This window comes from Petaurus breviceps, unplaced genomic scaffold (assembly GCF_028583685.1).
Source record: "Petaurus breviceps papuanus isolate PSGF00001 unplaced genomic scaffold, PetGlider_PUasm1.0 38, whole genome shotgun sequence".
Classification (NCBI taxonomy): Eukaryota; Metazoa; Chordata; class Mammalia; order Diprotodontia; family Petauridae; genus Petaurus; species Petaurus breviceps.
The window spans coordinates 1-15,120 of record NW_027186304.1 but is presented as its reverse complement, the minus strand read 5'-3'; the positions used below and the strand labels follow the sequence as shown (position 1 = coordinate 15,120).

Below are 15,120 nucleotides of genomic sequence, written 5' to 3'. Positions count from 1 at the left end.
CTTCCTGTCTATGTGCCTCTCTATAATCTTTACCCTACTGTTAAACCCTCTGAGGCCTAGGTCTAATGCTTTTTCTACCATACAGTCCTTCCAATATTTGAAGATAAGCTATCAAGTCTTTCCTCTTCCCTAACCTGTTAGGTTATTATAGCAGAGCAGTTCTCAAGATTTTTGGTATAAGGGTCTCTTTACAATTAACACTTCATTTGAAAATGAAAGAGGACCCTTTTATGCTCTTAAAAATTGAGGAATCCAAGGAGTTTTTATTTTATGTGAGTAATATTAATATTTGCTGTATTCAAAATCTAAATGACATAATTTTAAATATATATTAATTCACTTAAAAATAACAATAAACCTATAATATATAAAAAACATCTTATGAAAAATAACTATTTACAAAACAAAATTAGTGGGAAGGCACTGTTGTACAAATTTTTGCAAATCTTTTTAATTTTTGGTTTAACAGTTGGATTCACATATCTATTTGTGCATCCAATTTATTGCAATACATTGTTTTGGTTGAAATATATGAAGAAAATTCACCATCATACAAATATGTAGTTGGAAAAGGGAAGACTATCTTAAGAGGCAGATGATTTCTTAGTATTATTCTGAAAATAGTTTTGTCTTTGCAAATACCTTACAAGGGTCTTGGGGACTCCCAGGGGTGCATGGACCGCACTTGGAGAACCTCTGCTCTAGCACCCCCAGACAAAAGACTTAAGATCCTTCTTCCAAAACACATGGAGAGCAAGGAAAAGTTAATACTCCTCTTCAAGGGGATAATTTGATACCATATTAAAAACACTGGATTTGAAATTGGGTGAAATTAGGTTCAAAACCTGGTTCTGCCATCGTTTTCACTAAAAATTCTGGGCTTGGTCTAGATGCCCTCTACAATTCCTTTCAACTCTAAATCTCAACTGTTAGGAAGTTAAGAATGTAGGAGGGTTATAGGGTTATTTGGAGCCTCTAATATGACAACCTTCAGGCTGTGGCAGGAGGCAGAAAATCTACAACGATACTATGAGAGGTTTCCCCCTCATACTTGACACTTGGTGACATCAATTTTTGATGTCGTTCCTGATTCACTGGTAGAGACCCCTGGGTCCATGTTACTCCATGTATTGGGACAGCTCAGGAACCTAAAAAAAACCTAGAGGTTTTATGGATAAGAGAGGAGTCTTCAGTAGGGATGATCACTTAGTTCCCTAAGTCTAATGATGTAAGCAGAGAACCATCAAGGAAGCTGCATGTTTCTAGCAAGGAAGATTCCAGATATGAGGAGTGTCTAAAGCAGAGACGGCCCATTTCAACAACTGGGTAGGGCCAGAGAACCAAACGCCAGGCTATCTTTTAAAAGAATTCATTTGTGACTTCTGACAAAGCAGTTTTAGCAGAAAGTGAAAGCCAGACTACAACTCTAAGGGGTTACAATAGAGCAAAGCTATTTTAAAATATATACAGTAAGGATCACTTGTTATATTAACTGAACCCTAAAAGCTTCCAATTTCCCAGATGCCCCTGGTGCAAGTTATATAGTGATCTGTACCAATCTTGATTGGTGTCTGGTCTCTGTTCCTATACCACATGAACAGCCATAAAATAAAGAAATAAAGCAGTTTCAATAGCACGAGTATAAAAACAGCTGTTACCAAAATGGAGGAGGAAATAGAAGGTGAGAGGGAAAAAAGGGGACAGATTATGAAACAAAAGAGTGAAACAGGAAGGAAGGAGAAGGAAGATGGGGTAAAGTGGGAAGAAGGGAGATCAAGATGGGAGGGAAAGAAGGGGAGAGAATACTGCTTGTGACACCCAGAGAAGTCACCAAATACAGCTCTCAGCCCGGATCAGAGTTCAATGTCCAACAAGCTGAGGACAGAAACAAATACAAACAAAATCCCTAAAGGAATTACTGGTGTTTAGAAACTGCTTTTCTGGGATGGCTAGGTGGCACTGTGAATAAAGCACCCACCCTGAAGTCAGGAGGACCTGAGTTCAAATCCAGTCTCAGACACTTAACACAAAACTAGGAATGTGACCTTGGGCAAGTCACTTCACCCCAATTGCTCTACCTTCCCCCTCCAAAAAGCAAAAAAAAAAAAAGCAAAATTGCTGTTCTAATTTTTACAAATGAACAAGAAAGGTGGAGTCAAGATGGCGGAATAGAAGCAGGACCTCCCTGATGCTCTGGCTTCCACCTTCCCCCATCCCTGTAAAAAGGGGACTCTAAACAAACTTTGGAGCAGCAGAACCCACAAAATGACACAGAGAAGCTAACCTCCCACTGAGGACAGCCCGGCAGAACAGCAGGAATCACAGCGCATGGCTCTGGGAGCCCAGCCCAGCCCCACCCTGAGGGTGGGCCTGACCAGCCACAAGCCTGAGGGACCCCAGATCAGCAGCAGCTGTGGCCGTTTCCAGATTTATCAACACATAAATGAGGAGGACAAAGTGAAAGTGTGCAAAGTGCAGTATGGACTTTGGGACCCAGTAAGTGCAAGTGTGTGGCTTTTGCCCCCGGGGTGAGAAGCCCCTGAGAACAGCCAATCCCACATGGCAGCTTCAGCTCCTGGCCTGGAGAGTGTAGGGGGAGCAAGCACCAGTCTGAGGGGTAATCGCTCTTGCTTTAACCTTCTTGGATCTGGATTGCAGTCTAGGGTGGAGGTCCTGGGGTGTGTGACCAGCTTGCCAGAGCATGTGGAGGCCTCAGAGAAGGCACCCATCTAATACCTCCGGCAGCTGAGAAACCACCAGCGTTTGGGATGAAAGCTCCCCGTCTGGTGGCAGAGTCCGACTGTGGCAAAAAACCCAGGGGTCAAGTGACTGAGGGGCAACATGACCAGGCAAAGGAAACAAAGCAGACAGAAGATTCAACGTTAGACTCCTATTTTGGGGACAAAAAGAAGCAAAGCATGGAACAGGAGGAAGACAGTGAAGGCAGAAATCCTGCACCAAAAGCTTCAAAGGAAAATACGAGCTGGTTACAGGCCATAGAGGACCTTAAGAAGCAGATAAGAGAAGTGGAGGAAAAATTGGGAAGAGAAATGAGAACGATGCAAGAAAATTATCAAATGAGAGTCAACAGCCTGATTGAGGAAAATAAAACTTTAAAAAACAGACTTACTCAAATGGCAAAAGAGGCTCAAAAAGGCAATGAGGAGAAGAATGCCTTAAAAAGCCAAATTTGCCAGGTGGAAAAAGAATCTCAACAACTCAATGAGGAGAATCATTGCTTCAGAATTAGATTGGAGCAAATGGAAGCTAATGACATTATGAGAAATCAAGATGCTGTTAAACAGATCCAAACAAATGAAAGAATAGAAGGCAATGTGAAATATCTCATGGGAAAAACCACTGACCTGGAAAATAGATCCAGGAGAGATAATTTAAAAATTATTGGACTACACCTGAAAGCCATGATCAAAGTAAGAACCTAGAAACCATCCTCCAGGAAGTTCTCAAAGAAAACTGCCGTGATGTTTTAGAACCAGAGGGCAAAACAGAGGTTAAAAGAATCCACCAATCACCTCCTTAAAAAGATCCCAAAAAGAAAACTCCTAGGAATATTATAGCCAGGTTCCGGAATTCCCAGATTAAGGAGAGAATATTACAAGCAGCCAGGAAGAAACAATTTGAATGTTGTAGAAACACAATCAGGCAGCTTCTACACTGAAGGATCGAGGGGCCTGGAATATGATATTCCGGAGGTGAAAGGAACTGGGATTAAAACCAAGAGTCACCTACCCAGGAAAACTGAGTATCATGTTTCAGGGGAAGATACGGTCATTCAGTGGAATAAAGGACTTTTAAGAATTCTTGTTGAAAAAACCAGAGTTGAATAGAAAATTTGACATTCAGATACAAGAAGCAAGAGAAGCATGAGAAGGTAAACAGGGAAAAGAAATCATAAGGAACTTATCAAAGTTGAACTATTAACATTCCTACATGGAAAAACAATAATTGTAACTTATGAAACCTTTCTCAGTAGTTGAAGGGAATATATATGTATATACATATATATATCAGGGTTTATGGGCATATGTTTACAGGTATACATAGAGGGCACAGGACCAATTTAACAGGAAGGGATGATACTTAAAAGGTGAAATTAAGAGGTGAGAGGGGAATATAATGAGAGGAGATGGGGAGAGACAGAATGGGGTAAACTATCTCATATAGAAGAGGAAAGGGAAAATGGTCACAATGGAGTGGAAGAATAGGAAGGCAAAAGGGAATGGGTCAACCTTATTTCCAATGAATTTGGCTCAGGGAGGGAACGAAATACACTCTAAATAGGGTATCTCACCCTACAGGTGAGTAGGGGAGAAGGGGATGAGAGGGGGGATGATAGAAGGGAGAGCAGGCTGGGGGGGAGGGAAGTTGGAAGCACCACTTTTGAAAAGGGACAGGATCAAAGTAGAGAATAGAACAAGTGGGAGGTGGGATAGGAGGGAGGGAAATAGAGTCAGTCTTTTACAATATATCTACTATGTTATTGTTTTGCATTAGCCACACATGTACAACCTATACTGAACTGCTTATCTTCCCAGTAAGGGTGGGTGACAAGGGAAGAAGGGAAAGAATCTGGAATTCCAAGTTTTAAAATCAAATGTTTAAATATATATACTATTATTAATACTATATAATTTAAAAAATTTTAAAAATTTGTTGGTTATAGGTTAGGTATGCAAGACAATGATTATAGTAAGTCAATGACTATAGTAATCTAATATTTGATAAATACAAAGACTGTAGCTTCTAGGATAAAAACTCACTATTTAACAAAAACTGGGAAAACTAGAAAATAGTATGTCAGAAACTAAGCACAGAACAACATCTTATACCATATACCATGATGAAGTCAAAATGGATACATGACTGTAATGGAAATGCAAATTTAAAGATCTTCACTGCCCCTAGGCCCTTTGAGAACCTTCCTTGATTTGAAAATATACTCTTCCTCCTACTAGGCTGAATGTGGTCACATGGAGCCTGTGGCAGGAGGCTTTGTTTCCAGGAATGCCCACACCTTGATGCTGTGTGATTGGGCAGTGGGTCAAGAGGGTGGTTACATTCTCTGAGCCAGGAGAAGGCTATATAATCCCTGATGTGAGGCTTTGCTTTGGGGCTCACTTTGAGAAGTGTTCTGTGATTTGATCAGATGAAACCATGGGAAGCCGTTGTCCAGAGCCCCCCAGCTTTGAAAAACCCAGATGTTGTTTGGTATGGATGTAATGGTTGGACAGCATGGAAACCTGTCTACTTGATCTGTTTCTCTGTCTTGATAATTCTGTCTGTATACTCTGAAGTTCGGGATGCTGACCTCTTTCCCATGAACTAGGTAAACGATACATATTTGACTGATTAAAGTAAGCTTGTGAACCCATTTTGAGTTGCTTTCCTTTAACAAAGCAGATCTAAGAACCTGTGGTGGCAGCGACACCCTGGGGACTCTGGGGTGCTCGATAAAGACTGATACTATAAGCAGACTAGGAGAACGAGGAATAGTTTACTTGTCAGATCTATGGAGAAAGGAATAATTTATGATCAAACAAGAGAAAGAGAACATTATGAAATGCAAAATGTATAATTTTGATTACGTTAAATTGAAAAGGTTTTGCACAAAGCCAATACAAACAACAATAGAAAGAAAGCAGAAAACTGGGAGACAATTTTACAACCAGTGTCTCTGATAAAGGCCTCATTTCTAAACCACATAGAGAACTGAGTCAAATTTATAAGAATACAAATCATTCCCCAATTGATAAATAGTCAAAGGATATGAGCAGGTAGTTTTCAGAAGAAGAAATTAAAGCTATTATAGGGGCGGCTAGGTGGCACAGTGAATAGAGCACTGGCCCTGGAGTCAGGAGGACCTGAGTTCAAATCCAGCCTCAGACACTTAACACAAAACTAGCCGTGTGATCTTGGGCAAGTCACTTAACCCCAATTGCCCTACCTTCCCTCCCTCCAAAAAAGCAAAAAAAGAAAAAAAAAAGCTATTTATAGTCATATTAAAAATGCTCTAAATCACTATTTATTAGAGAAATGCAAATCAAAATGACTCTGATGTACCACATCACACCTATCATATTGGCTAACATGACAAAAGAAGCAAATGATAAATATTAGAGAATATGTGTGAAAATTGGAACACTAAAACATCGTTGGTGGAGTTGTGAACTGATCCAATCACTATGGAGAGCAATTTGGATTAACAGAGCAAATGTCCAAAGGGTTATAAAATTGTGCATGCCCAGCAATTCCACTTCTACGCCTGTATCCCAAAGAGTTCATAAAAATGGGAAAAGGTTCCACATGTACAAAAATATTTATAGCAGCTTTTTTGTGGTGTCAAAGAATTGGAAATTGACAAGATGTCCATCCATTGGGGAATGACTGAATAAGCTGTGGTATATGAATGTAATGGAATACTATTGCACTATAAGAAATGATGAGCAGGCAGACTGCAGAAAAACCTGGAAGGATTTATATGAACCGATGCAGAATGAAATGAGCAGAACCAGGAGAATATGGTGCTCAGTAACAGTCACATTGTGTGATGACTAGCTTTGACAGACTTAGCTCTTCTCAGCAATGCAGGCATTTAAGACAGCTCCTACAGATTCATGATGGAAAATGCTATCCACACCTAGAGAAAGAACTTTGGAGTCTGAATGCAGATGGAAGCATACTATTCACTCTCCTTTCTTTTGTTGTTTTGTTTTGTTTCTTCTTTCTTGTGGTTCCTCCCATTAGTTCTAATTCTTCTTTACATCATGACTAAAGTGAAAATGTTTCGTATGAATGTGTAAGTAAAGCCTATAAAAGATTGCTCATCATCTTGGGGAAGGGGAAGAAGAGAGTGAGGGCGAAAATTCAAAACTCAAAATCTTATGGAAATGAATGTTGAAAACTAAAAATTGATTAATTACATTTTTGGAAAAAAAATGAACAAGAAAATAGGCCTTGCCATCCTATAAAGGCAAAATCTTTTTCATGATTCAAGAAGCTCACAGATGTAGAGCAAGAGTCCTCAGAGACCAACATCCTCATTTTACAGATGAGTAAATGGAAACTCAGGAAAGCTAAGTGACTTGCCAAATGTAACACACAGGTGAGAAACCTTGGAATCAAAAGTAAAAAGCTAATGTACCCATCATTTTTCACAATCTAATGAGATTTTTGTAAAGCAATTAGCACAATACATGGCACCTATCAGCTATTATTGTTATTATGTGATACTTTTTAATTAAGTTTCTCAGAATTGTACAAATTTACAAACTTACAGAGAAGAGAAAAACTAAACCATAATCAATTTTTTGTTGGCCTAAATAACACAAGCTTTAATTTCAAGTAATTATCCTTCAAAATCCTGCAGGTATTAGCTCAGATAACAATGTAATAAGATACAGGAAAAAAAAACTAAGTTTCGCAAGCACAAAATAAAGAAACCTAGGTTCAATTTCATGTCCTGAGTCCAAAGGTGAAATATTTAGACAATGAAGCTCATAATCTTCCTTTTATTAAGCATCCATGAGTAATCAAAACCTTGCTGCTATTTAAAGTGTTATTAAGAATGGGCAGTGCTTCACTCAAATTTCTGCTTTTCTTCTTTGAAAACAAAATAAAACACAAAACTTTTATCTTCCTAAATGTGTTTATTTTGGTATTATTAGACTCCAATTCAATCTCATGATGCAAAAATGCCTATATTTAAAGACAGAAGGGGGAATGCACCACTGCCCATGATTTGATCATTCTCTTGACTCCTACAGAAAGTTACACATCCAATTCCTGTTTTCCAATCCAATTCTTGTTCACTAGTGGACAGATCTCTGGCTGCTAGTCCACTCTCTGAATACTTTCTTTGGTTTATTATTCCATTAAGGAAGAGATCCCTCAAAGAGCTCCCAATAAACAGTTAGCATCCTTAATGGGAGGAGGTGGCTTTTCTCCAACCACCCCATGCTTTCAACATGATCTGGAGGGACATATATCATTAATCAAAAGTACTAAATGAACACCAAATTTTGCATGGCACTAAACAATTTGAAGCTTGTACTTAAAAATGGACACATTAGCATGAGCATGCCTACAGAGTAATGGCATGTATAAAAGAACAAAAACTACACAGCACAGTATGACCTAGGATCAGGCCCTGGCTCCGTCATATACCAGAAGTGTGATATTTGGCAAGTCACTGAATCTCAGGTTCTTCTTCTATAAAATGAGGGGGACTGGACTAGATATTCTAAAAGATCTCTTCCAGCTCTAATACTTCATAACTCCATGAAATGAACAGGTCACATGCAAGTCAAATACAAGTATATTCTAGGGATAGGTAGATCTTTCCATAACTGAGGGAAAAAAATAGAGGAGAAACCTAGAGGTTCCAGTCAGGCAGGGCAAAGAAAGCAGCCAGCTCTTCTCTCATTAATCTTCTTCAAACTTGAAGAGGATAAAATTTCTTTTTAAAGAAGAAAAAAAAAAACATGTGAGTTGGTGGGGGTTGTAGGAGACAAAGCTAATCTTTGCAAGACTAACTCACTACTTTTGAAAGGTAGGACTGGGTTAAGGAGCTATTTTTCAAAATTAAACAGTACATACAACAGGCAGTCACCAACCTTTAAAAGAGATGGGTAACAGGATCAAAGCAACAGAATAGATAACTTTAGCAGTGGCATAAAGGATAAATCAAAGACAGTGTGAGAGGGTAGCGAGTCCAATGAGGAGCTAACATTGGTCAAGACAGATAGTAGTACATAGTAAGAGACAAAAAAGCAGAAAGGGAAGTCATTACCCAAAGACAGGGCCCTATCTGGCCACCAACACAAGGGCAAACCAAACATTACTCAGTTTCCCAGCATGAGATGTCCAATAAACTCTGTTGCTGCCTATTACAAGGGAGAAGTATTCCAGAAGGATCAAGTGTTTAGTCCTAGGGAACTTTGAAAAGGAAATATTTAAAATGATGTATCTCAAAGCAGAAATGGCCAGCAGAAGCAGAGAAGGGAGAGACACCAAGGTGGGGTACCTACGTTGGCACAGACTAGAGCAGCTGGCGATTTTATGAACACTATACATGAGGCTGTGAGCATAGGCTTCCGGGCCTGTGAATTTCCTCGTCTGTAGGAAGAGGCTGTGAGATTGGATGACCTTCAATGTTCCTCACAACTCTAAGTTCATGTGTGCACCTGGGGTGGATCCTGAAAAACGAGCAAGATGTGTGTGAGAGATAGCAAAGGGTCGTTTCCACAGAACTGCTAAAAACTACTAAAGACTATTGATAATAAATTGTGAGAAACAGTTGCAGTTGGGTTTCTACAGAATTGCTAAACTTACTAGAGTTAGCAGAGAGCAGGTGGACCCAACCAATCAGAAAGCTGACAGCAGCCTTGAGACTCTTAGGCAAAGATAAGGACAGGTCTGATCTAAACTAGTGAGGGGTTAACGACTGAGTATTCGAGAGTTACTACTGCGCATGCTTAATAAACTTCATGTATATTATCCGACGCGTCCAGCATAGAATTAGAGCCTCATTAGCAATAATGTACGATTAACGGGAGGGGCACGTGGGAAAACGGAACCCTGAAGGGAACGAGAACTAGCTCATCCATCCTCCAAAGGGAGTGTCTGCACTCTTGTATCCCCCATTCCTCCTTCCCAAAGAAAGGAGGAGTCCACTTCTGGCCAGAAGTGTTCAATTCCTCTGGATTTCTCCTCAATAAACTTCTTTTTGATGCCCTAGTTTTGCTATCAATAGTGTTTGTGTTTCTACCATGTGATTTAGAGGAAAGCATAAAAGAGGTTGTGAGATTGGATGATCTTCAAGAGTCCTCACAACTCTAGCAGTTCATGTGTGTATTTGTGGAGGGCCCTGAAAAATGAGTTAGGATGTGAATAAGAGGACAGCATAAAAGAGAGAATTACAAGCGAAGCACAGAAAAGTAAGGAAGCTAATTAAAAGCCTCTTTAAAGTCCAACTGAAAACGTTAAGAAATAACAATATTTCTCAAGTTTAAAGTCCTTTCCTGACTTTTCCCAGTAGGAAAAGTATGTAAAAAGGTCAAGAACAAAGGCTAAGGTTCCTAGTAGCTAACATTTATGTGGCTCTTAATGATAGGCTATGTACTTTACCATCATCAATCCATTTGTTCCTCCTAACAACCCTGACAGGCAGGTGCATCATCCTTATTTTACAGATGAGAAAACTGAGGCAAACATGGATTAAATGGTTTGCCCTGGGTCATTCAGCTAATGTCTAGATTGAACTCAAGTATTCCTGACTCCAAGCCCAGTGCTCTATCCACTGCCACCTAACTGAAAATGGATTAATGGTAGTACCCAAATTGATAAGGAAAAAGTCTTATCTAGTTACACATAGGAGACATGCTCTCATTCCCCATTCTGAAGTGATTAGAATATTGATCACAAAGAGATCTCTTTGATCACATCAGGAGAATCCTTGAAATGGCAGGTAAAAAAGGAACTGACTAGCTTTAGGAGATTAATCGACTAACGTTTTATTACATGGAGACTATTAACCAAAAATGGCATTTTATCATATTATGACCTTTTCCTTGTTCAAAATTCCTATAAATGTTATTTCAAATTGACGTGTTAGACACATGTCTGAGGGCAAGAGGGGATTTTGCTGTTTAAACATCTCTCTCTCAAACAGAAAATGTTTGAATTTAGGATAATGATAAATTACTAAGAATTGTTTCTGGCACATTTGTGCCTAAATTGCAGAGTATGGTATTAATTTTTTTCTAAAAAAAAAAAGCACAGGATGAGAATGAGTTAGATGTTCAAAAGCTAACAGTGATTAAGAACAGCTTTATTAGAATAAAGGGTACATATTGGAAGTTAATAGAAAACAGGTGGAGACATGACAGGAAAAGCTGGACTTGGTACAGTGGCTACTGGAAACAAGTTTAATTTCATGAGCAAGAGATAACATGTTGATAAACACAAAAATTACAGCAAAGAATTAGCTAATTCTTTCACTTTTTATTGTATTACAATCAGTCCCACAAAGCTGAATGCTTAAGTGGTTCTTGTGGTATGTGTAAAGCTTATGATTACAACTTTAAGGTCCTCAACAGTATAAAATTCTTTGTGTTCTATGGCTGCTTGTACTTAGCTGAGCTCATGTTCAAATAATAAACGAGTATAACAAAGGGAGGAAGAAGATGTATACAACACAAATGACAGGAAGCACACAAAAAGCTGCTTAAGATCCTGGAAGCAGTCAACATTCTGCATTCTATCAGGAGAAATAAATTGTGAAACACCACACAAAAGCTAATTCTAGAACTACTTCTTTTTAATGATCAAGTATCAGTAAAGCCTTTAAGAATGAAAAAAGAGTTTATTTCAATTTGCTTGAGAATTCTCTACAATATACTTTCAAATAGAAAGCAATGAAATTACTGGGGTAAGCAGAGAAAGAAAACTTGTTTAAAGAAAACTTGTTTTTAGCTCATCTTTCAAAGAACAGTTTGTTCTTTACCTCAGAGGACTTTTGTTTAATACCCTTGTCTCTGTAGCCTTTTAAAGAGGAATCTCAGAAAGAGACTGTGATGACATTTAAAGGAGGTCTTTGTTTTCTTCCCTTTGTCACCTCCCTGAGTAATTTCCCTTGAAAAGGAATGCTAAAAAGTTTTTAGAGAAAAAATTATTTGGTAGGTTTGGTATGGCAGCAAGAGATTTTAGTGATACAGAATTTAAAATAATCCTTTTAATCTATTACTTTGCAACAGAAAGAACGCTGGCTTTGGAGTCTAAAGAACTTTACTCATTTTGTCAAATATTTATTAAGAGCCTAATATGTATGTGCCAGGCACTATACTAAGCAATGGAAATACAAAAGAAAGGCAACAAATAGTCCCTGCTCTCAGGGAACTCACATATTAGTGATTAAGACAACCTGCAAACAATTAAGGAGAAGGTAAAGGGTTCTCTAGAAGTCGGGACCTCACCTTGGACTTGAAGGGAGTCAAATTTCAGGAGGGGGAGATGAGGGAGAGTTCCAGGTACCAGGAATAGTCAGACCACTTCCTTTCTCATGTGTAAAATTAGAGGACTGGACTCAATGGATTACTAAGGTCTCTTTCAGCTCTAAATATCTGATTTGGCTATTCTAGCAGAGCATAAGATCCAGTAAGTATCATCTAGCTGGAATGACTGAATACTGGTCAATGATGTTATGTCTGTTATCCATATACAATCTCATCATCAGGTGGAACACAGGAGTTGCAACTACATAGGTGGCAGGGGAACCTATCTGTATCAAATCACAAACTCTTGAAGAATTTAAGTAAATCACTTTACAAATTACATAGGTTATATGGAAAACTGTTTAGGCTTGCATTTTTCTGACTATCTATTAACACTTTTTACCTCACTTTGCTTGAGTAAATTGATTTTTTAAATGAAAACCTTACAAAATGTACATTCTCAGTCATAGACTCGAGGCTGGAAGGAAACTCACAGGCCACCTACTTCAAGCCCCTCATTTCACAGAAAAGAAGACTGAAGCTCAGTGAGGTTTAAGTGACTCGCCCACAAGTCACCCAAATAATAAGTATTAAAGGCAATATTTGAACCCAGCTTTTCCTGAATTTAACTCTTTCTAGATCACTATGAATTAGTCCAGTGGCCCAGGGGAGTCAGAAGACCCAAGCAGCAGGAGGCAGACACTTACCCTAGCTGTGTGACCCTGGACTTAGCTTCTAACTAGTTTCCTTATCTATAAAATGGGATAATAGCACCAATATCACAAGGATTTTGTGAGGATCAAACAAATTAACATATGTAAAGCACTTCGAAAATGTTAATGCTTCTTATCATTATTATTCCAAATGAAGAAAAGGACTTCAGAAGAAAAATAATATAATAATAAAAGAAAAAGAGAAATATAATTTTTAAGAAAAATAAAATTCAAATCTAAATAATATAAATGATTAGAGAAGAAGAAAAAGAGGTTATCGCAAACAGGTATTTGGGGCAGTTAAGCCAGAGAGTAATCTAACTGGGAATAATAACAACTCCTTTGTTCTTATGATGGTTTGAAGTGAAATGGTAGTGGATAGGATGTTCAACCTGGAGTCTGGAAGTCCTAAATTCTGATCTCGTTTCAGATACTTACCCCGTTCTATGATTCTGGGCAAATTTCTTTATTTCTCACTTGTAAAACGGACATAATCATAGCAGCTCCCTCGCTAAGTTGTTCTGAGGGAAAAATCGAGTTAATATTTGTAAAGTGCTTTTCCAACCTTAAATTGCTGGCTGTTAACATCACTGAAGGAATCCAAGTATTTGACTAAGCGATGCCTCCTCTTCTATGTAGAAGAGCAGACCTCAAAACTTACACTGCTTCTTGCAGAGTTTTAATTCTATCAGGACACATTCATTTATCTCCTCATTACATTGGATGTTGAGTCAGATATGCTATGAAGTAAAGGGTTTACCACTGGGTGTCAAACTCACGACAGGGAAATGTTCTTTATATAAACTAAGACAAAGTGGTTACTTACTTTCGTAAGTTTAACCGAATACAGAGCTAGCTGTGCTCATCCAAGATTTCAGAGTGCTGTGTAACGTGCCTGTCTAGTTAATGTAAGCGAATTGTATCCCAAGACAAAGACTCCCGTCAGTAATTGACACTTTCAGACTTGGGAGTTACTGTTATCTGGACGCTCCCGCAGACAAAGTGCTACATTTGGAGTCAGGAAGACATGAGCTCCGACCCGGCCTCCCGCGCCAGAGACCTAGCCCAAGCCCGACGCCGGACCGTGCGGAGGACGGACGGCGCGCGTGGGGTCCTGTACAGACACTGAGCATTGCTGCTGCTCTGCGGGAAGGGTCCGAGCGCAACCATCAGCTGGTCCGGTCACAGCACGCTCCGTGTGCGGCCCTGCACAGGTGGCGATTACAGTCTGTGTCCTACACATACAGCAAAGGGATGTTCCTGCAGGTTATAAAGCGGAGACGCGTCACCATCTCCAGCACGCTCCGTGTGCGGCCCTGCACAGGTGGAGCCCCGCCCTTTCAGGGCTACAGTCGAAGGGGTCACAGTCTAAGCGGAGACGCGTCACCGCCCTCACCACGCGAGGAAGCTCTCCTCTCCCGAGCTCTGGAAGCCGACCCCCCCCCTACCCCCTAGGAGATGCTGACAACCCTGGGTCCCGGACACGGCGGACAACGAGCCTCGGGATGAGATGACGCCCGCCCTCGAGAGGCACCAGGCCCTTTTACGCGTCCCCTAATCTGCCCTGCTCTTTCCTAGGGAGGCGACACCAGAGGAGCTTCTGCTCCCGAATTAAGCTCGAGTGGAAAAGGTGCCAAAAAAAAAAGAGAAGAAAGCCCAGCCCAACCCGCACAGGGACGGGTTTGGCGAGTTCCTGGGGCGGGGTCTCCCACCCGAGGCTCCGAATCCCCCCGGGACCTAAAAGACCTTTCAAACTTTTCGTCGGCAATTGCAGACGCGACGCGGAAATCCCACGCGCACCGAGAAGCGCCTCTTCGGCGGTGACAGAGGGAGGGCCTCCCATCGCCCCCCATTTCCTTTCAGCCCAGGGCGAGAGTGATGGGAGAGGGACGCCCCCTCCCTGCCCCGCTCGGGCTGCCCGCCTCAGCCACACGAGCAGGGCGGCAGCCGCGGGCGGCCCCGAGCCGCGGGCAGCTCACCTCCTCCAGGAACTTGGTCAGATCGTAGACTTTGTAGTGCAGGATGAGCCAGGTGCTCTTGCTGTGGTTGTGCTTCTGGATCTCCTCCAGCGTGTAGTACTTCACCTTCCCTTCCGACTGCTCCGCCATCGCGGCCCACGGAGAGATGCTGCGGCGCGGCCCTAGGCTCCCCGGACTCTGACCCTGGACATTCTCCCGACTCCCCAGGTCGGTCCAGAAGGGGCGGGCCCCTGAAAAGGTGGGGAGGACACGGCGCTCCGGTTGGCCGCTGACCCTGTCACTCAGGTCTCGGGGAGCCCTGAGCACGCCCACCTGCCACGTGATCTCTCTGCCGCCCCGCGCGCTGGTCGTTCATTGGCCGAGAGCGATGCTCTTCTTGGAAACGCGGAGGACGCAGATCGGGAGGTCGGGTTGGGG

The 15,120-nt window shown here is 41.0% G+C and overlaps 1 protein-coding gene across 2 annotated transcripts in view; it reads right to left on the bottom strand.

The window, feature by feature from the left end:
- Positions 1–14,970, bottom strand: part of CYB5A (cytochrome b5 type A) — a 40,711-nt gene extending 25,741 nt beyond the window's left edge. The window contains exon 1 of one of the 2 annotated variants that reach the window (XM_069099558.1): positions 14,704–14,970. In XM_069099558.1, coding sequence (XP_068955659.1) covers positions 14,704–14,832 — 129 coding nt within the window. In that variant the 5' untranslated portion in view covers positions 14,833–14,970. The remainder of the gene's footprint in view (positions 1–14,703) is intronic. The other variant, XM_069099557.1, reaches the window with a different exon arrangement.
- Positions 14,971–15,120: the final 150 nt, after the last annotated feature.